Here is a 22,537-nt window from a genome sequence, read left to right on the forward strand (position 1 = left end):
CCCCCGAATATCCTGCTCTGGGATCCAGTCAGGGGTGGAGCATTTGTTTTCATGTCTTTTAGTCTATTTTAATCCAGGCCAGTCCTGCTCTCCACCATCCCTTATCCTGTTGTAGGTTTTTTGGGGCTTTCAGGACTGCAGTTTTAGAAAGGTCCAATCCGGTTGTCTTAAGATTCTAGTCCTACATTCTAGATTTGTCTGATTGTTTTCTCAGACAGCATTCAGGTTAAGTATTTTGGCAAGAAGACCGCATTGCATCCTGTTAGAAGATGTGCAGTGCCAGTTTGCTCTGTCATTGGTTAAACTGAGTTTGATCACATAAGGTGGTGTCTGCCATCCTTTTACATTGTAACACTAGTGATCTTTTCCTCGTAGTAATCTCTACACGGTGATACTGGGGACCATATGAATATCCTATTCTCCAGTAAAATTTTATCTTAGGATTTTAGCATGAGTTGATGATTCCTGCTGAATGAAGTATTTTGCTGGTGGTTGCAAAATGCTGGTTTTCTAGTTACTATTCCTCATACATTTATTAGTTGGCATTCTTTTGCAAAGGACCACCCATTTTTTTATCATCACTTTGGACTCCTGGACTTTCTAAAATCTGATGTACCATCTTCATTTTTCTTTTCAATGCTCCAGTTGTCTCACATCTGGCCAGTGGGGGCACCTTTAACCTGGCTCTTGGGACCTTTGACATCCCCACTGTTTTTTGAGCGCTTCCTCACTTTGCCGCAATAACATATTCCAGGTTCATCTTGTTCGTTCCCTGCCCCGGCCCAGCTCCGCATGCTTGGCGTGCTCATGTTACTAGAATGTCGTAACTTCTAGGCCCTGTCAGTGGGCAGAGATGGGAAACGTATTTAGATTTCTTTTCTTTTCCTTCTTTCCTCCTTCCTTCTTTCCGTCCGTCCACCAACTCTTAACTCAATACCACAGGATTTTTTCTTACTTTTTTCTGTTCCATCTTTGCATCTCTTTTCTCCCAGAGTGAGAACCCTGGATCTCAGCAATAGCAACATATTAATTCATTTACTCTGTATTACAATACACACATAAACATTCCAGAATAAACTATACCAATATCATGCCAACAACAAAGTTACTCTGTAAAATTTACAGATTTTCTACAATACTTTTTGTCCTTAGACTTTCATTAAGAGTATATAGTCAGAATATTATATTAAAAAATTTCTCCAATTGAATCTTTTTTCTGTGTGATTATATTAATAATTAGATATATAGATAGAATTATTTTTTTCTGTTTGTCTTGTTTAAGGTTTGATTTTTCATTTTTGAGTTATTTCTAGTTTTTGAATATTAAAATACTTTTGCTCTTATTAAATTGAAAACATCATACATATAAATAAAAAGAAATCAAACATACAGATGAATTTCTGTACTTCTTTTCTCTTCTCCAGAGATAGCCATTGTTAAAGGCTTGCATGTCATTCCAGATCTTTTTATATGCACACGTGTACACTCAGACGCACATGTAATTGACCAATTGCTAAACTGTCAACTGGAATATTATTTAAATGATGTGAAAGACATAGAAGCATTTTCTACAGACAGTCCTGTCGACCAGACACAGCTTTTAGTTTTGTCTTTTTCCAATCGTGATACACTTTTTAACGTTACAACCACAATTATGAATATGTTGTAATTTGTGTTTTACTTTTTTTTATTGTGGGAAAATATACGTAACATAAAATTTACCATTTTAACATTTTTAAGTGTACAATTCTTTGACATTAAGTACATTGACGTTGTGCGATTATCGCAACCATTCATCTCTAAAACTTTTTGTTTTCCTTAACTTACATTCTTTAAAAAAATGTAACGTTATTTTGTATGTACTTTTCCTTGAGGCTGAAGTATTCATATTAATAATAACTAATGGATAGATAACATCCCATCATTTATGTGCTTTAGTGGACTAAAACTGCTAGTATATGGCAATTAGCTTGTTGCCAATTTCTATGGTTGTTTATAAAGAGGTTGTAGTAAGGTTTGAACATACAGCTTTTGTTCTTTAGGATGAATTCCCAGAAGCGTATTACTTGGTTAGAAGCTGCATTAGTCCCCTAGGGCTGCCGTGACAAAATACCACTGGCTCAGTGGCTTAACTGATACAAGGTTGATTTTCTGAGGAAATTTATCTTCTCAGTTCTGGAGGCTGGAAGTCCAAGATCAAGGTGTCAGCAGGTCAGCAGCAACCTAGGGCCACTCTCCTCCGGTTGCACATGGCCACCCTCTCGCTGTGTCCTCCTGTGGTCTGGTCTTTTCTCTCTGGGTGCACGTATCTGTGGTGTTTCTCCTTCTTATAGTGACACCATTCCCATTGGATTAGGGCCCCACCCTCATGATCTTATTTAACCTTAATTACCTCTTTAAAGGCACCATCTCCGAAGACAGGGCTTCACCATCTGCATTTTGGGGATGCAGAGTTCAGTCCATAATAGAAAGGATGAAAGCTTTGTGTCTCCTGATATGAACTGCCAGGTTTGTCTCAGGTGGATCAAGTTTTATGTCAATTTGAATAACTGAATAAATGGAAATACTGCCTGTTACAGCTTCTGCTGCTATCGTCCTTCCTGTGAGATTTATCCAGGATTCAAACCTTCTAAGGGGGATTTGATCTTATAAATATGAAATGTATGAACTATGCTGTAGCCCCTAAACTTTTTTCCGTTTTCTTATTAAATGAATGATTTTCAAAATCGCTTTGGATTTTGAACACGTTTTGAATTCAACCTCACCTCTCGTACCTTGTGGAGGGAGTGCAAGCCGGTATCAGCTTTATGGAGGGTGATTTGGCAAAGCTGATTAAAATTACAGAATCATACAATCCGAATTCTGGAAATTTGCCTGAAAGCTGAAGTTCACATATATGAAATAACAAATAGGAAAAGCTATCCATTTTAACGTGATTTGTAGTTGCACAAGTTTGGAACAAACACTCCACATGTCCGTGAACAGGGGCTTGATTAAATAAAATGTGGTCCATCCTCATGGTCCATTGTTATGTGTCATAAACGTGAGGAGGCAGCTCTGCAAGTACAGATATGGAAGGTCTCAGACAGTTACCAGATGTACCTAAGGAGGTGTACACATAAGAAAGAGAAAAAATAGTACATGCATGCCTGTTCGTGTGTATGCACAGAGAGAAACGCTGGAGACACAAGCTCATCACAGTGGGTACTTGGAGGCAGACGATGGGACTTGAGAGTGAGGCTCTTTCCTGGTTTCAGAATGATGTGACTATGTTGCTGTTACAGTGAAATTAAGTGTATGATCACATATTTATTTATTTACTTTTTGAGCCCTAATGTGCTTTTTCTCCACTTGCTTTTTCAGGAATTTTGACTTTGTTTAAAGTGGACAGTTGTTCCCAAGGTTTCTTAGGGAGTAAAACATACATACAGTCACCATGTTCCATTGTTCTTATTAGATACATAGAAGAGAGTATAATTGTAAAACTGATCGCTCAGACTAGTTTTTGAAAAACATTTGTATACTTTTGGTTATTATGATTAAAACGCTCATACGTAATTGCAAATAGGAGACCTTTTACGTGTAAAACCATCTGCAAAGGTAGGTGTCTTGTGCCCTTCGTGCAAAGACCAAATATTGATTAAGAAACTTAAAATTAAACAATTTGCTACTATTGGCTTCTTGTTTTCAAACAACTGGTTTTTGCTAAGTTTTTGCGTTTAAGGTGTTCTCTGATTGGACATTCTGCAAACGTTTGCTCAAAAAAACGCACTATGAAGTTGTTTGTTTAAAAAAAAAAAGTAAAGCTCAGACTTCTTTTGTTCTTATTACTCTAGTTTTTCTTACCATATTATATGAACACACCAAAGCAGACTTTTTTATTGTACATCCATCACAAGGATCAGAGAATGCCAATTCACATTAAGAATAAATTGTATCAGCTTTTCACCTTGGTAGAGAAGCTTGGCTAATTGCTTGTACTGTGTTCCAACCTGGAGACGAGTTGCTTATTGACTCGTGAGCATTAACTAAGGGAGGGATTCTTACTTTGCTTCGCCAGGGTTGGTATTTTATTTTAATCATGGTTGCCACTGTCTGCTAACCTCACTGGAGGTATTTATTAGAAATTGTTGCTCGCATCATATTATTAAAGAATTGTCGGAGTAAAATGTGATGCTTTGACAGGATTCTTGGAAATCCCCTCAGGTCTCCTGTTGACTCATTTAATGTTTAGATATGGCTATATCGCCGTCCTTCTTGCCCCCTTCCCTGCGGTTAATATGAAAACGCTGCAGTCGTTCACAGAGCCTCCCTTTGCCACTTTGCTCCATTCAGAGCAGGTAACACTGGCTTTCCTTGAAACAATTGTGCTCGTGAAATTGGCAGCCCCATCAAAAATGCTGAAGCCTTAATTTAACGGAACCTTTTGTAATTTGCCATTTCAATAGATTAAATTTCTCCAGACTCTTTTTTAAAATCACTGAGTGTAAATACAGAATTTCCTTTCCAAAAACATGTGCTATGAGGATGAGACAAGAGCAGGCGTGATTACTATGTGATTACTAGGGTTTCTGCTCTTGTGCACAGCACCTCTCAGGAGAAACATTCTCTCCGAATGGGTGTATGGCATGAAAAAGGAGACGTGCAGCTGAAGATGAAAGCAGCACCCATTCTCTTGAAATTTATTTGGGATGTAATTAATTTCAGAGATTTTCAAAGGCGCTTTTTTTTTTTCCCTTGAACTCCTTGTTAATTGTGAAACAAAGGTGCTGTGGGAGTTTTGGCATGATGTTACGCTAAGGAAATCACAACTCCTGGCTTCAAGGACTTAAACTGTCATTTTATTTTCTGATGGGCTGTTTGAAGATTTTCAATTAACACAAAATAATATACATTACGGACATACCTGCTTATTGTCTTTAAACTTGTCGTTTTTTTCTCTAATCTCCACAGATTGGAGCTTATTTCAGCAGCATTTTAGCTGAGAAACTAAAACTCAACACTTTCCAGGACACTGGGAAGAAGAAACCGCAAGTTAATGCGAAAGATAATTACTGGCTGGTTACTGCTCGATCCCAGAGTGCAATCCATAGCTGGTTCTCTGACTTAGCAGGGAATAAACCACTTGCTATTTTGGCAAAAAAGGTATTAAGTATTTCTTACATTGTTTTGATTATGGTCTTATAGAAACGAACACGTTTGAGATAATATTCAAGTATATATTTCTTTTCCCCGGTTTCCTCCAAAACTCACAGCCTCGATGGCCGGGACGCTGCACCGGGTGTGTGCTGCATGTGTGCTGTTTCTCCCTTTATTGTGATGGCGTGTGGTCCTAAACGTTCCACCCCGGCAGCAGTTTCTGTGGACTTTGGGTAGACAAAGCTTTTAAATCAAAAACAGGCAATAAGACTTTATTTATTTCTATTGCATTTTCAGTTTTCTTAGGCCAGGGTGTCCAAAATATGTTAATAGAAATCCTTGTTGGATGTTATTTCTTTTTTGTTAAAAGTAACCTTCCAACCGCTTTAAGCTAAGTGTCCTTCCTAACAAGTGAGATAAAGACAGTGATTCTGTGCGTGCTTGCAAAACTTCTTTGAAAAAGTTTTAGAACAAAATGGCCAGGATTATTCATAGCTCCCAGCTTTTTTTTTGAGGGGGAGGGGTTAAAAAATCTTTGCCTTTGATCATTTTCCTCAAGTGGGAAATAATACACAGATGCAACACTCTTATAGTCAAAATAATGTAACGTGTCTTGACATTTGGATGAGAGCTAGAAACCTCCCTCTTTATCTTGATCTCTGACTTCTTGCACACCTTTCAAATAATCCCAGAGGTCTTTCTCCTTTCCCCTGAAACCTTCTAGTTTTAGGGGTGTCCGTCTTCTGTTCCTGATAGAGTTTTAATTAACTGGCATGGTACAGGCCCATTGTAGAGGAGAGCTCCTTTGTGTGTTTGCTTGCTTGTTTTTTTAAAGCAACTCTTTGAAAATAGTGCCTGCAGCTCGCAGGGACTTTATTTTGCCTTCTTGTCATGGCATTGTGTTGCCTTCACAGACTTTAGTGGTTAAAGCAACTGAAATCCTGGAAAAGCACGACAGCCAGCATAACCACCCCTTGCTCCTCAGGCGGTGCCCCTGTCTCACCCAGGCTGACCCGTGTAGCGTGTCTCTTCCAGAGGTGAACATTCACCATGTGGCCCACTATGGCCTCTGGCTCGCATCTGCAGGCCCTAGAGGTCAATGGGCATCTTTCGATATTCGACGGCTTTCTACCAGTAGTTCATACCCTCCATGTTGGTTAGTACTTTCAACTCCCACGTAGTCAGCCTGACATCTTCCTTTTTTAGGTTTTCCTTTTTCATAAGCTTTTAGAGTGCAGTTTTTGGATATTTCCTGAAAGTGAATACTGGTGAGGAATCGATGTCCTTGCTTCAGGGGTGTAGTGATCTCGCATCTTTTAGGAGGGAGGTGAATTATGGTGCAGTGTATTAGCCATTGTTCTTCTCTCTTTATTAGGAGCTGCCTCTGGCCAAATCAGGTGTTCCTCAGGTAAGCCGCGACATAAATTCTTTGAAAAGTTAAGGATGTTTTCTTTATGAAAGCATTGCATGTACCTTCAAGTATTCATTTCTTGGGCATTTCCAGAGTCCGTCCCCCCTCCCATCCTCGGCCTATCATCTTCTTGAGAAGGTGAAAGCGCTTTCAGAGTTGGGTAAGAGATTATAGTCTCTGCCTGCTTGTCATATAGAAAGTTCAAATGCTCTTCTTTACTTTCTGGTATTTATTTGGGAGATGGCTTAAGGCAGAAGACCTTCATTTTCCTGCAGAGATCCTGAGTCATCTTCCAGCTCTGATCTGGAGTTAAAATAGTTTCCTGCATGGGATGGATCAGGTTTCCGGACCTGGTTTTCTGTTACGATAAGGCGCCACAGCGCTCCAAGTATTAGCCACAGGGAGTCAACAATGGCCTGTAAAGGGCCCTTTAACTCCATCACAGTCATCGCTGGAGCTGGGACTTCTGGCCCCTACAGATAGCCTTCTGGCTCTTGAGCAGCTCGTGCGCCATGCTTGCTTCAGCTGACCTTGATTTCTGTGGTTCATGGGATTGCCTTTCTCCTCTGCTGCTGCTCAGTGAGCAGAAGAGGCTGGTACAGGGCAGCCCTTTTGTGCGTGGAAAATCATCACATGCTTGCTGTCTTAGTTTTCTTTTGGTACTTAGATGCAGCTCTAGCTTGATTTAGAAACCAAACAGCTCCTAGCGATTGCCTTCGTTCATCTACAAGTTGAAGTCAGATGGTTTCTTTACTGAAGACGGAATCCATCACTGTGAGGAAGTCATGCTTCCGTCAGTAGAAATATATTTTCCTTCCTGAGTTGTCCCAAACTGTAAATTTGACTAAACATTATCCATACGTGTCTTCTTCGTTAATCATGTAACTTTCTTCACATGTGTTCTGAATTCTAAAGTCCTTCATTTGAGCCAACCATTTGTCTTCGGTTCTGCCCAGAGGGGCAGTGAGCTGGAGATTTGCCTTGTGCCGTTAATGGAAGAACTGTGACTTGGTTTTGTTTGCTATTCCATTTCAACATTTCACATGTTCAAAATGTTTCTTTTCCGTCCTGTCAGTTGCTGTTCAGAAGAAATCCCTTAGGCGTCTCTAACAGATACTGTGAGTTATGTTTCTTTGGAGATGCTAACTTTACTTTTTACATTTGCCTATTTTTTGGGCCTTGATCTTGCAGTCTTTTGGTCCGTCTGAATGAGAGGCCACCTGACCTTGACAGCTAAGATTTATCTTCGCGATATCATACGACATGTTCTAGTGAAGAGCAGCCGCTCAGGTCTTGAACTGAATGTATAAGCCTGTGCTGTTCTTGTGCCTGGATTAAAGCATAGTCAGTAAACCCCGAGCCTTGTGCTCCATGAAAGGTGTGCTTTGTGAGCTCAATTTTCAGGAAATTTTCTTGCTAAGACACATCACTGTGGTCCACAGAGAGGACGCTTACAGCATGGCCTGTGTGACTCTCTTCTCCCTGTGGGTTGTGTCTGTCCAGGGTAGTTGCCTCTGTCATAGGGTTGTGTTCTGAGGTCACCACCCAGGGCAGGAACTGTACGTGATCAAAGTCTATTGCAATGTGTGGACACTGCATCTCAGTGTCCAACCAGGCAGCTTTTCCGTCAGCATTGCAGCTGCTGGATGTTTCTTTGCTAAGAACCAGGTGAAATCACTCATTTTAAAGGACCATGTACAAAAATACTTGTCTTTTACTTCTAGGATTGTACTTTGTACCCATATGTAAATAGTCAAATAGTCAAATGTTATGTATGATGGAAAAAATCCACTGCCTAAATGAGGGTTTGGCTAAGAGAACAACACCATGCTAAAGGAGTCAGTTAGCAGTTTTGAAGCCTTGATTGCCAACACAAAACAAGCAGGAGTGTGGGGCATAGAGACCAGGGCTCTAGATGTCCATGGCTATGGTGGGCAGGATTGTCTCAGGAGAGGGTCAACCCATGGCTTGCAAACACTGTGGCTAGCATGGAGAAATCTTTGGAACTGGCAACAAAATAAAAATTGCTCTAATTTTGATATGTGTAATTCTTTTGCTTTACCCTTCTAACCACTCGTGAGGTGGACAAGGTGGGTATTCTCACGTTCCTACATGAAGAGCCTGGGGTGAAGGACTTAACCACACAGGCTGGGCCAGGAGTGAGGCTCATCTGGTGTGGGGGCGCCCGCCTCTCCTCTCTCTGCGCCCGTCCTGCTGCATCACAGCCAACATACTCTGTGTCCACTGTTTTGCTCTCTATTCATAGCTTGAATAGATTATATATAGATGAGTGGGCTATTCCTAGGATATTTATGAGGAATTCTAGAAGAGTGGATTAACTCTTTCAAACCATTCAGTGGTACATGGGATACTAATTTGCTAAATAGTACCTTTGTGGTCTGGAAGAAATAATTAACTGCCTCAAGTGCCTACTTTCAACCAGTGAATTAATTACCCAGCTATTTCTAGCTCAGTGTTTATTAGGCAGATTCACTGATCCATCATTTTAGCCTCTATTTTAAATTTTGGGCTAAAGGCACCTTTAGAAGCTTTCTGGAAATTGTTATTCTTATGAAATGTTGCAGTTGGAAAGCTTTTATACAAAAAGTGTTTTCTGATAAAATGTAGAGTGGGGACAGTTTTTCTCTTGATCCGTCCTCTCCAGTTTTGAGAGAAGCTCCTCGGAGGACTGTCATGAAATTGTTTCCCCTATTTTGTTGATACCATGAGTAGCTTTAGGCGTCTGAAAAACTGAATATAATTTGTTTTTATAAATAAGAAGGCACAACTGATGAAGTTGTGTTGCCAGTGTGCTAAATATAGTTTTGGTTCTTTTTTTCTTAATGAAAATTTACTTGAAATGTTTCTTTTTTGTTTTAACTGCATGTGCTGTTTGAAAACCCACTAAGGATGTACTTGCAAAACTTAGTCTCTTTCTCTTGCTTCCCCTTTCTTTAGGTTTGCCTAGCGATGAACGTAATGTGTGATTATTGTAAATATGTTACTTTTTAGGTTCCCATCCTTAGTAAAAAGGAAGATGTTTTTGCATATTTAGCTAAATACTCAGTGCCAATGGTTCGAGCAACGTGGCTGATCAAGATGACTTGTGCCTATTATTCTGCTATTTCTGAAGCTAAAATTAAGAAACGTCAGGCTACTGATCCCAATTTGGGTAAGTGAAACAGTACGATACATTTTACGTTTCATTATTGATTCTGCAAGTGATTGCTGCCTGCACCCTCTGTGCACCCCAGCGAGCCGTGTACTGAGAAGGTCCGTGTGAGGCCAGGAGCCACTCCCAGTGCTGAGCGGGGCGCCAGTCCTGTTCATCAGTCCCGGAATCCCGGTTCCATCAGCAGGTACTCCAACATATGTTGCGTCAGGCTGCTTTTCACCACCACGGTCATTGGGATGCTGGTTCAAGCCGCCGTCAGCTCTCGGCAGACGCAGTGCAGCCTCCTGACTGGGCTCTGCCCCCTGCAGTTGAGTCCGTCCCCAACAACACACCCCGTCATCGCTAAGCCTCAGTCAGAGCCCATCGTGTCCCTGTTAAGAACTTTCCAGTAGTTTCTTGTTACAATGAGAATAAAGATCCAGGCTCCTTCCGGTGGCCGTCAAGGCCCTCCGTCATTTGCGCCCCCTTCCTGCTGTGTTGTGGCCACACAGCCCGCCCCTGTCCCTCGGCAGCCCCTCGTCCTCGCCCAGGCCTCCCACGTTCCCTCTCCCTAGTCCTGGGGGGCTCTTCTTGGGATATTTGCTGCCTCCTCTGCACCGGGATTTGGCTCAAGTGTCACTTCCTTGGGGGGTTTCTCTGGCCACTCAGCTAAAGAGCACCCCCTCTCTTCTCCCCTCCCTCCCTGTTACATTTTTTTGTGTTGTTAATTTATTAACAGCACTTTTCACTGTCTGAAATTATCTTTAAAAATTTGTTCCCCCTGCACCCCCCGCCACACTCTCACACGCATGCACGCATGGGCCCGTGGTAGACACTACTGAATGAACTGAAGGGAAACCGTGCCAGTCTTGACACTTTTGGTGACTAGATGTGACTCCTTGAGATGATGCTAAAAGATACTTTATAACAAGTTTGATGCCACATTAGGAATGTGTACAGAGAATGACACGTAAAGATGGCCATTTGGAAAGTAGGTTTACACACAGATCTTTATGAAATGGAAACATGCTTGTGCTATTGTAAGGGAGGCTGCAGAGGAGCAGGGGCGGGAGGTGCCCACGTCCCCAGATGGCAGGGTCCTGGTGAGTGTGTCCGGGCGGGAGGGTGGGGGGAGGCCCTGAGGAACAGGACAGTGCAGCCCTCTCTCGGAGCAGAAGACATAAATTCAAAACAAAACAAAACGAAAGTGTGGGCGAATTCTGTTGCTGCCGCCTTTGGGTCCAGCGTCATCCCATGTGTGTTAAAACAGAGAAGCAAAGATGAGCTGTACTTGAAAAAAGAGTTTTCTGTGTAGATACTGTGAAACATCTAGAAAAAAACTGGGAGGAAATAATGTAGAAGTTAACGATGGTTGCCCTTGAGTGTTGTTTTCACAGCAGTCTTTTCTTCACTCTGTACTTCTCTGAATTTAATTTTTTCATCAGTTCGTTATTTTATTGCAGGAAATAAAAAAATGCCCTATTTATTACTAAAGTAGTACATTCTCATCACAAAATGTTCAAATAGTGCCAAAGTAGATACGTTACAATGCTCAAGTGTCTCTTCTCCTTTCTCTCCCATGTTTTCCTTCTTGAAGTTTCCTTGTGTGTGTGTCTGTGTGTACACACATATATACTTAAATATACACACAGACACACAAACACATATATGCAGTTCTTGTTATTTTTTATACGTGTTGATTGCATTTATTAGTACCTCTCCCCAGAGCTGGGTATGTCTGGTTGTCGACCAGCCCCCTCTGCTCTGACAACTAAGGGGCACCTGAAACCCAGCGTGTGGACATCATGTCTTGATTTCTCCCGGTCCCTAATCTTGCTCATCCTCAGACTTCTCCTTTGTAATGTTGTATGTGGCCACCTGGTGGTTAAGGCTAAAAGCCATAGTGTCACTGTGGGCTTATCTTTTTCTCTCAAAACTCTACATTTGTGGGGGCCGGCCCCATGGCCGAGTGGTTGAGTTCACGCACTCGGCTTCAGTGGCCCAGGGTTTCACGGGTTCGGATCCTGGGCGCGGACATGGCACTGCTCATCAGGTCATGCTGAGGCGGCGTCCCACATGCCACAACTAGAAGGACCCACAACTAAAAATTTGCAACTATGTACTGGGGGGCTTTGCAGAGAAGAAGAAGGAAAAAAAAATGCAAATTGGCAACAGATGTTAGCTTAGGGCCGATCTGTCCCCAGCAGTCCTGTCAGCTTCACTTCCAGCATCTGACAGCGGCTTCCTCCCGCCTCGGCTGCTACTCCGCCTGAGCCACCCCCACTGCCGCCTCCCCCATGCCATCACAGGGCCTCCAGCCCGACTTGTTTTTGTTCCTGCTCTGTGAATGACAACTTTCTACTTTGTAGCTAGCACGTAAGTCGTGCCGCTGTCCTGTGCTCAGAACCCTCTCCTGTGCCCGCCTCATCCAGACGTGTCCTCAGCAACTCCCATGGCCTGTGCTCACGTGGTGACCTCAGGGTCCCGACTGTGGGACGGCTCCTCCCCCTGCAGATGCCCACGTGGCCGCTCCCTCCCCCATGCCATCTTGGCTCCTATGGCATTGTTCAGGAGGAGTCTTCTCCGACCCCTGAGCCAAAACGTCCTCTCCCCTCGGCGCCATCTCCTCGTCCTGCTGCATTTCTCTTCACTGCTCTCCCTACCACCTCACGTCGCATTTCACATTCCCTTCCTGATCCCCGTCCCCACCCGCTCCCAACTCTAGCGTTTCTCCACGAAGAACTGTGTCAGATGTGTTCAGCGCTGGATCTCCTGCGACAGTTCCTGGCACCCAGAAGGTGCTCAGTAATTTTTAAGACGAAGAAATGAGTAATGAGGACTGAAGCGTTTGTGTGTGTGTATATATATATTTTTAATTTGCTCCGTTCATAATCCTTGGAACTTCCCGCGCCTCGAGCCGTCGTGGAGAGGCGACTCCTCCACTCCTCAGATTCACTTCACGTTTTTTTTGAACTTGTTCCTGTCAGCGCTTTCCCTGATGTTCAGTTTAATCTGATTTTAACTGTCACAAGAAGGCAGAAAAGGGTGATCATGCAGGAACGGTTCTGCCAGATGAAATGTAAAACAATTTTACGACAAAGAAAAGTCTGATAGACCCTTGTCATTTGCGAAGAACATTTGGAGATGTTAGGAATCCCAGATATGAAGGTGTCGCCGGGACCATGTGATTTCCTCTACCCAGTGGAGGGAAGCCTAGCTCCAGTTTCTAGCTGAAGAATGTCGCTGGATTCGTTACTTTTCCCATCAATTTCCTTACTGGGTGTAGCCAGTTGGTTTGGGGGCATTATTTGCTACTCCCTTCAAAGCTGGCATTTCTGTTATTTGGACACCCACAACGGATCGTGGATTAGGTTCACCCACTAGCTGTGTTTTCTTTCATTAGCCACATAGCACACAAGATTCTGTCTTTTGACTCAGTTTACTTACAGAGCATTACAGGTCTTGAGTCTTGATGATTATTCATGTGTTTTAAAAAGTGTGACTGTTAGATCCATGAAGGTCAAGAGCCTGCTATACGGTTTCTCTTGGTGGAGGATAAAAGCTTTACCTAAAAAGTGCTTAAGGCTAAAAATGAAATATTGGAAAAATGCATGAATTTTGGGAGTGGACCTCTAACCTCTCAGGTCTAGCATCTTGGAGAGAGCTCTGGGCGTGGCTCATCCCAGCGCTGGCACTAAGGGGCTGGGTGATCCAAAGAGGAGTCCTCGTCTCTCTGGACGTCAGTCTCCTCAGCCTCGATCCGCTCCGCAGTCCATGTGCCTCAACTGTCGTGTCCTTTTAGTCTTTTTAAATGTGGAATAGTGCTTCAGCCTTTCTTTTTCTTGACCTTGGTATTTTTGGAGACAGACTGGTCATTTTGTAGAATGCCCCTTGAGTCGCATTTGTCTGCTTCCTCGTGCTTGGATTCAGGGCGTGCTCCTTTGATAGGAGCACCGTGTAAGCCATGCTGTGAGCGTCTCAGGACGTGGGGTCACATCGTCCCAGGACTGCTGGCGATGACTTTATCTTTTGGGTAAGGTGGTGCCCACTGGATTTCCCCACTGCAAAGTGACTATTTTACCCTTTGTAATTAAGAGGTAATTTAACTATGTAAATATCCAATTCCTCTTTCTAAATTCTTCTATGTGTTTTTTAAAATGCAGATGTAGCGTACTATTTATACTGTATGAAAAGAGCACGTGGTTTCCAATATCTGATCTTGGTTGACCTTTACCCTGGTGCACCTGGTATCTCTCACTCTCTGCTTTGTCTCCAGCACCTTCTTCAGCTTCTTTAAGCAAATTATACAGTGCATTTGGAAGCATTTGGCTGTGTAGACACAGCCATAATGTAGCAAGTTTCACACTCCAAGCAAGCTCTACAGCCAAGCAAGTACACACATATATGTGTGTTGAATTGGATTCCATTGCATACACTTCAGAAGATTAACTTGCAGTAATAGGTTCTGTGTTCTGGCTTTGATAGTGAAAAGAATCGTTCATCGCGTTTGGGGCAAGATTGACTATCGAGTGTCACCCTTTTCTGGCGTTGATTTTATGACTTCCGTTGTCTTGATGATTGTTCTTAGGGTCTGTAAAGTGTTTTCAGTTGAAATGGCCTTTATTCCTTTGTAATAGAAACATATGTTTTATTTTCAGTTCCCACATTCAGCGTTGGAACAGAGCTATAAAGCACTGCTGTTTGATTTTATTGAAGAGAGTTTTTCCCAAAGTTAAGTGGGCTGCCAGCAACAAGGGAGCAGGCTGGTTGTGTAAATTCTTTAAACATAGCAACACAGGGGTCCTCCCCATCATTGTGCAGAGAGTTACGGATCTGAAATGTAGATTAAGTAGGTGGCTGCCCTGGGAGCTGGCAGCAGGCAGAGACACCCAGTACGGTGTGTACCCCAAAGAGAGGGGCGCAAGAGTGGCCTTGGGTTGGTGAGTGAGGTGTCACATATAATTCCAAGGGGGACAAAGAAATATTTGACTTGAATAAATCCTAACATCAGGGCCGAAATTTTAAAATAGAGGTGAATTAGAGAAGCTTGGAGGAAGAGGTTATAATTCTTAGTCCTTATGAGACCTAAAAAATAAAAGAAGGGGGCCTGGCCTGGTGGCGCAGCAGTAAGTTCACACATTCTGCTTCAGTGGCCCGGGATTCACTGGTTCAGATCCCGGGTGCAGACATATCACCACTTGTCAAGCCATGCTGTGGCAGGCGTCCCACATATAAAGTAGAGGAAGATGGGCACGGATGTTAGCTCAGGGCCAGTCTTCCTCAGCAAAAAGAGGAGGATTGGCAGCAGATGTTAGCTCAGGGCTAATCTTCCTCAAAAAATAAATAAATAAATAAAAGAAGGGGTTATAGGTGGCCATGCTGTTTAGAAAATGCCATCAAATAGGTGAGTGTTGTAGACTCAAGGGAAAGAGTGCCAGACATAACAATACATATTATTTGGGTTCAGGTGTTTTTTAGAGTCAAATGAGTTTTGTTCTTAAGAATGTTCAGCTGTCTTAAATGTTTTGAGCTCACCAGAGAAAAGCATTTAAAATGGGCTAGCTAATACTTAAAAAAGTAAAACTTGCACAGAATTATATAATCAAAGAAAGTCTTTGAACAGATTGGGGAATATGACTTTGTAGTAAACCACGCAGAACTTTGTACGTTTCTTTGTAGGAATTTGCCCTGTGAGGAGTCTTACTGTTGCTGAGACACCTGACCATAACTACAGTATTTGCTGCCATGCCTGCTGTCTGTGTGACAGTTGGCATCTCTCGAGCGATTCGGGACTGCCCTTGCTCTGGTGAGCGGGAACGTGGTGTTGCCCACATTCCTGCATTGAATCGGCTCCTGATGCGGCTGTGAAAATGGCCTTGGTTACCTGGGGGAGCTTCTCAGTCTTGGGGATCCCTCAGCCCTCCGCTGTTGGGCCCTGAGGCCGTGAGTCCCGTTGGCCTGTGTGGGAACAGTCGATCGCTCGCCGGGTCTACTGGGATTGCTGTGGGGGGCTGTGACACTGTGTCCCCCATCTCAGGGAACGTTTGCTAGGTTCTCTGTGTAGTCTGCCCATGTGCTGATCTGTTATTCAGGCACTCTGTGAGAGGGATGCATTATTCCCATTTCACAGACGAGGACACTGGTGTGCGGATTGTACACAAAGCGCTCAGCGTACCTGTCTAAACCAGGCTCAGAAGCCTGTGATGGACACTGTGCTGGTCAGTGGGGACAGAGGGAGGGAGAAAGCAGCCACCGCCCTCCAGGTGTTCACAGTATGGGGGGGGAGGGGCAAATATCCAAACAATGCAAATACTCGAGAAGGATGGAAGAGCGAAGAGTGAAATGAGTACCATGCAGAGGGAGCCCTGAGGAAGCTGGGGAGCCCCGGGAGGTCTACAGAGGGAGCCACGTTCGAGTGCAGTTTTGAAGGAAGAGGCATTTCCCAGGAGGGCAGAGCTGGGGCTGTTGTGTGGGGAGGGCATTTCCAGCAGAAGGCTGGGGTCTGCAGAGAAATGGGGTCATCGGATGGTTTGACCTGTCGTGGAACTGCCTGGACTTTTCTCATCTGGTGCCTCAGTTGCGGGGGGCAGCGACGAGAGGCTGTGAGGAGGCTTGTTGCTCGAGTGGACCCGTGAGTCCGTCGGGAGGATGATGGGGGCTGCGGACGGGCTGCTGGTTACTTACTGTTGTTAGAACGCTGCCCTCAGTTTCTCGTCTGGAGAACGGGCATAATTGACAGGACCTTCTAAGGATGCAATAAGTCAATACTTCTAAAGTGTTTAGGACAGTGCCTGGCACACAGTACATGGCCAGTAAATGTAGTCGATGAATAACGTGTGACACTTGCTGCTAGGACTCCTGTTATTAGTAACCGGTATTTATTAATCATTTTGTGCGTTGTGCTGGGAACTTTACAGACATATTTGTAATCATTCTAACAAGCTTGGTTTTATTATTCCTCTCAAGTGAAGTAACTTGCTGGCCCAGATGGAGCTGGACTCACGGGAGTTGTTTGTGCTTTCCTGCCGCTGTGACGTGGGTGCTGGGGGGTGTGCATGTTATGGGTCTGGGCCCTGGAAGCAGGAAGCGTGGCCGAGGAGAAAGGGGCCGGCAGGGAGCAGGCTGCAGGACTTGGGGGCCGTGGGCAGCCTTGGAGGAGAAAGAACTCTTGTTCTCAGGGGTGCCATGGGAGCAGGTGGGGCAGAGCAAAGCCTGGGGTAGAACTGAGAGAAGGATGAAGCTGCTGGCAAGATGAGCAGCTCTAATTCTGGCCAGGAGTTGTGGGGCACTCAATGTGGTGGAAAGAGACAAGACCTATCGTGGCCAGGAGGTCTGTTCTGGAGGAACAGATAGATGAGGAGAAGCTTAAAATGCTTCGTGGTTGACCTGCCCAGGGGACTGCTCTGTTCCCCCCCCCCCGCCCCACCGTCGTTTCCTCGGCTCCCCTGAGGTTTTGTTGGGTTGGGGGTTTTCGCTGGATGAGAGCCCTTTCCCGGTTGACTGTACTCTTGGAACCACTATCCTTATCACCCAGAAAATACAAAGAAGAAACAGCTGCCCTTCTTGCACAGCGGGTAATTAATTTGTGACATATTCACTGAGCCATTTGGGCTGCAAAAATAAACCCTGCTAAACACAAAATTGACAGTCTGGTTTCTTATCTAAGCCAAGCAGCTTACTTCCAGTTTGGGTCCTTGAAGAGATCGCATACTAACTTTTTTGATTCAAGGGACAAGCTTTTAGTTTCCAGTCAAGATTGCCTCCACATTGTCACATGTTCCTTGTTATCTCATTTGTCATAAAGGTGCTATCTGTCTGCTTACTATGAAAATAACCCTGAAGATTGGGCTTAAGTGCTTGTATAAGCATAGCTGAAACTCATGCTTTACTTAGGCATGAAAAATAGGTTTTAATCAGTGAGGTAACCCTGGCTATCTGGTAAAAACCATTCTCCAGGAGAAGGAACGGGGCCTGTGGGGTGAGACCTTGGCACCTGCACCTGTGCCGTTCCTCAATAATCTTTCACCTGAAGGTTTTAGCATCCATTGGTGAACCAAGCCGAAAATGATCATTTCGTTGGGAATGGCTGGATGTTGGTATTCCTCTGTGAAAATAGGCTTTCTCTCATTAACTGTGATAAATCATAATTCTTTCTAAAAAAAGGCAGAGGAAATGCTAAATTCTTTTCCTTTGATTCTCAATTTTCAGAGTAAGAGTTGTAATTGCACATTTAGTGATGATAAATGAGCTTCTCTATTTTTTTTAAAAAAATCTCTTTGGTCATTGTTATGGGCTCATGGATTTTTATTCTTTCAGTATTTTACAACCAGTTATACTCATTGTACATCTTAGTGTTCGGGTTGTTCCAAAGTTGGCCAGTGGAAGACGTTTCAAGCTCCTTCATATCCTTTTGACATGACACTATTTGTCTTAGAGTACCTCCTTGCTTTTCGGCACAGAAAGATGTCCCAGGCTCATCTTGTACTTTTTCTGCCTCAGATCTGCAATCAGCCATTTCTCTAAGAACCTGATTCTTTCTAGTGGGGAAGCAAGACCTGGATGCTGAAGGTGCTTGTTGCTGCTAGCACGTCACGGCCTCCAGGCCCTGTCATTGCGTGGATGGAGACGTGTATCTGAGTGTGTGCACATGTGTAGTCCATGCATATGGGAGTTTATATTCGTATTTCCAATTTATCTCTAATATTTCCACTTACATTAAAGATATTTTTATTAATTTCTTTGATTTTATCTAATTTCTATTATATGAACAATCAAATGATTCCTGGTAGCAAGAATGTGACTACTTATTTGTTTTATCCTACTACAAACATATGTTAGCTTCAGAATTAAAATCTGCTATATGTCAGGAAGACAGGAAGATGGGAAATATGTAAGTAATGTCTTGGTGGGAGGTGAAAGAGAGCTGAATATTCTGTTGTCTTCCATACTGGGAAGTCAGTAGATAATACTTAAAATCAAGAAATAGGACAATAAGTATGTTATTTAGAGATAAAGAGGTAAACACGACAAACAATGGATGAAAGAGTTGAAAGTATTGCTTTTGGAGAATGGGAAGTGAGGGTTTGTGGGCAGTGGGCTGCTGTTTTGACAATAAGTTGGGTGGAACCATTGGACTCTAGACATGGGCGAGTGTAACTTTGATGTAAACAGAAGTTAGCTGAGCCTAATCTCAGGCCAAAATTATTTCTATTTCTCTTGTTGATACCATTTTTGGAAAATACCTTGCTGTGAAAATGTGCTTTATGAAAAAGATTTGAAGGAAATTCAGGGAATGCATTACAGTTTTAGTTATTCTCAGATAATATTACAAGAGCTTACTTTTCATTAAACCAAGTACTTCCTTCTTGGAACCGTAACAAAAATTGGAAGACTTTTAATGTTTTTCCAGGTGTGTAGCTGTTCAGTTAATTGAATATGTAAAATTTCCTTATTTACAGAGACTTGAAAAAAATTTTGGCAAAGAACGTGTAAAATTTATCATCTTAACCATTTTGCTTGTACAGTACACTGGTGTTAACTGTGAGCACCTTGTTGTGTAACAGATCACCAGAACTCTTGCAAAACTGAAACTCTGTCCTTATTGAAAAAGCTTTTTTTTCCTTCTCCCTGCACCCTTGCATTTACTTGCATTGTACTTTCCTGATTTGCAGAAACTTTTAAAAGTTCTAGTCAGGTTTAATATTCTGCGGTGTAACTCTGTATTCCTCATTGCTGCCCTCTGGAAATATATTTCAGCTTTTCCCCAAGTCATAGTGTTATAGCCTGTTCCATGTTAGAATGCTGGTGTGTGGTAGTGGTGGTGGGGGGTGTGTGCGTGTGTGTGTGTTTATGATCAGTTAAATTTTCGATGAAATCAAAGATAATGTCTGCTCATGATTGCTTTTGAATTTCTTAGAGAAATGCATCCAAAGAACTTACTATATTTCACTTGAATAAGGAGGGATTTAGTTAAAAAAAGGTTAAGATTCTATGCATTGGGGTAGGTGCTGTTAAGAATTTTAGCCAATGGGGGCTGTGCTGCCTCCCTTTAAGGGGCTACCATTTTTTGTGGAAACAAGATGCAACACCTAAAACAGAGAAATAGTCAGTACATAATTTCCTGTAATCATATAGGAAACTATGGGAGAGTGGAAAAATTAGGGTAGGTTTTCTGAAGGAGTGAAATATGAGCTGGGCCTTAAAGAAATCTAGCCTTTAAGTAAAAATTGGGAAATTTTGTTTTGTTTTGGCTTTTTTGGCATCTGAGAAAGTATTTATTGTTCTAAATTAATTATCTTCCTCCCTGGCAAACTGAGATCGAATGAGTTAGGTTGACAGTTGTGTTACGCATCCTGTCTTTACTGCCATCATTTCTTCTGGTCTTGTTGGTTAGGGTGAGTTACCTAGTCTTGAATTTCCTAAGAAACCATCGCCACTCAGCAGTTTTTCTGTTTTCTAGTCAGTTTTTTTTTGTGTGAGGAAGATGGTCCCTGAACTAACATCTGTGCCAGTCTTCCTCTATTTTGTATGTGGGATGCCTCCACAGCATGGCTTGATGAGCAGTGTGTAGGTCAGCGCGCAGGATCCGAACCTGTGAACCCCAGGCTGCTGAAGTGGAGCACGCGAACATAACCACTCCGCCACTGGGCCAGCCCCACTAGTCACTTTTATTGTTGACTCCTGCTTGAATTAGTTAATCATCTTATATGATAAAGTGTTAATCAGAATCCCAATTTAATTAATATTATGGTTTTTTACCCCTCGTGGCTGTTGGTACGTCCATGTACTTCTACACTGGGAACATATTATACAGCAGGATGTCTGTTAGAAGTTTCTGTCGTCTGCAGACTGGTTTTACGTATTGTGATTTGGGCCAGTCCTCACGAGCTCCCTCTGGGGTAGCTGGGTACCTCCAGTTTACAAGTTAGGTGAGAGGATCCATGGAACGTGGGAGAACTGGGGATTCCGTCCTGGGCCCTGTTAGCTTTGCAAAACTTCCAAGCTGCTCATATCAAGTGAGGGCCGACCGTGAGGCTGGGATGGGGGAGTGCTGTTGGGGTGAGGTGTGGGGGTGCTTCGAAAAGCTTAGCGTTTATGAGATTTCATTTGTTGTGCATCTTGCCGATCTATTGTTTAAAACATGAACAGGAGAAATCTTAGGAAAAGACAGCTTCTTGTGTGACTTAAAATTTTTTTTAATAGGTAATACATATCCATGGTCCACAACACAAAATATTCAAAAGAAGTTGTGCAGTCTCCCTTCACTGTCCTTCCTGCCTCGTCTCCCAGACACTCATTACCAACTTCAGAAGGACTCCTTATACCAGTTTCTTGTGCATCTTCTGAAGCACATTTTTATGTATATTTTGATCTTTCTTTAAGAAAGTTGGTGCTTTGTCCGTACTGTGCCTATAGGGGCCTTGTTCTTTTAAAGGGATCTAAGCGACTAACTTTTTAATGACTTATAAAAGCTGGATCTTTTCTTCTGCGGTTGCCACTGGAATGTTAATTCCATGATGAATAGAAAGCTTTTTTTTTTAATTAAAAAAGACATACTTTAAGTTTCAGAGTCATTTTCAGACAAAGTTTGTATAATCTCCCAAATGAAATCCCAGGAATAAAGTGGCTCTAGAGGCTGTTTCAACTCACTGTTACTTTGGAGGCAAGGACCACATGGAACATGTGACAGGATAGAAAACGCATTGAGTTGAGTCAATAAATTATCAGTGGGAGCGTCTTTGTGGAGTGACACAGCTAAAGTGAATAGGTTTAATTAAATGAATCTGCCACACATCAGTGTTTAGTCTCCAGAACAGTTAAACTGGTGGGTTCTGGAGGAGAGGGTACCGGGGTGGGTCTGCTGGGTGTGCATGATGTGTAGGCATGTTTGTGTTTCAGAGCTTTTTGGTCTGCAGTCACTTGACGTGGTTATCTGGCAGTACGACCTCTCTAGTGTTGGGGTCCTATGGAACTACGCTTACCTCCCGAAAGCTTGTTTCGAAGAGCAGACAGCACAGCAGCTGCATCTAGGAGCTGGGAGTCAACGCGGAGCTGCTTTCACTGCAGAAACTTTGCTCCGACACCGCTGATGGTGGAATCAAAAGCCAATGCAAAGTACAGTGAATGTGCAGTTTAGTTTTGCTCCGCACGTGACCGGGTCTTTCTCCCCCTTCCTCCGTGGCAGAAGCTGGAGGAGGAGGCGGGTGCTGAAGGAGCTAGGAGCCTCCAGTGGGGCTGGCAGTGTATGTCTTCCATGGCTGCTGCCCCTCCACTTTTCCATCTCCCACCCAAACGCCCAGGGGCTTCCCTTCACCCTTCCCTCTGCACAGGGTAGCCAAGCTCTGGGCTCCTGTCAGGTGCATTGTCTTGCTATGGTTTCCTCTCCTGGGGCAGTAAGCCCGTGGCCTGGCCTCATATGTGGGAGGCTGTGGGGACCTGTCCTAAGGGGTTAATTAAATGCACCAGTTTAATATTAGTAAAAATAATGTCCCTGTTATTCCGTGGTAGGAACACCTCACCGTGGCCAAGGCCGTGGCTCATCCAGGTATACAGAGATTTGAGGAACTTGCCACATGATACTTAGAACAGTCATTTCAAACAGCTACCCTGAGCCCCTGGCACAAGTCTGGCCTGTTGTGGCAGATGTTGCCCGTACCCCTCTGTTGGAAGGAAACCCCTGAAGCTCTACTTGGGCCGAGAAGCTGGTGGTGTGATTGATGTCAGAATAAGGAATTCTTGTTTGAGGGCTAAAATGGGATTCTGTGGTCTCCAGGAGCCTTGGCTTCAGAGGCCTGTGTGGGGTTGATAGGGTAAAAGGACACCTGGGAAAAAAT

At 43.4% G+C, this 22,537-nt stretch overlaps 1 protein-coding gene across 11 annotated transcripts in view; it reads left to right on the forward strand.

The window, feature by feature from the left end:
* MED12L (mediator complex subunit 12L) overlaps positions 1–22,537 on the forward strand; it is a 312,345-nt gene that overhangs the window by 36,337 nt on the left and 253,471 nt on the right. For 6 of the 11 annotated variants that reach the window (XM_070493674.1, XM_070493670.1, XM_070493668.1 and 3 more), the window contains exons 4-6: positions 4,954–5,145; positions 6,515–6,547; positions 9,563–9,722. In XM_070493674.1, coding sequence (XP_070349775.1) covers positions 4,954–5,145; positions 6,515–6,547; positions 9,563–9,722 — 385 coding nt within the window. The remainder of the gene's footprint in view (positions 1–4,953; positions 5,146–6,514; positions 6,548–9,562; positions 9,723–22,537) is intronic. The other 5 variants (XM_070493672.1, XM_070493671.1, XM_044755026.2 and 2 more) reach the window with 1 other exon arrangement.

Source organism: Equus asinus, chromosome 21 (genome assembly GCF_041296235.1).
Source record: "Equus asinus isolate D_3611 breed Donkey chromosome 21, EquAss-T2T_v2, whole genome shotgun sequence".
Taxonomy (NCBI): Eukaryota; Metazoa; Chordata; class Mammalia; order Perissodactyla; family Equidae; genus Equus; species Equus asinus.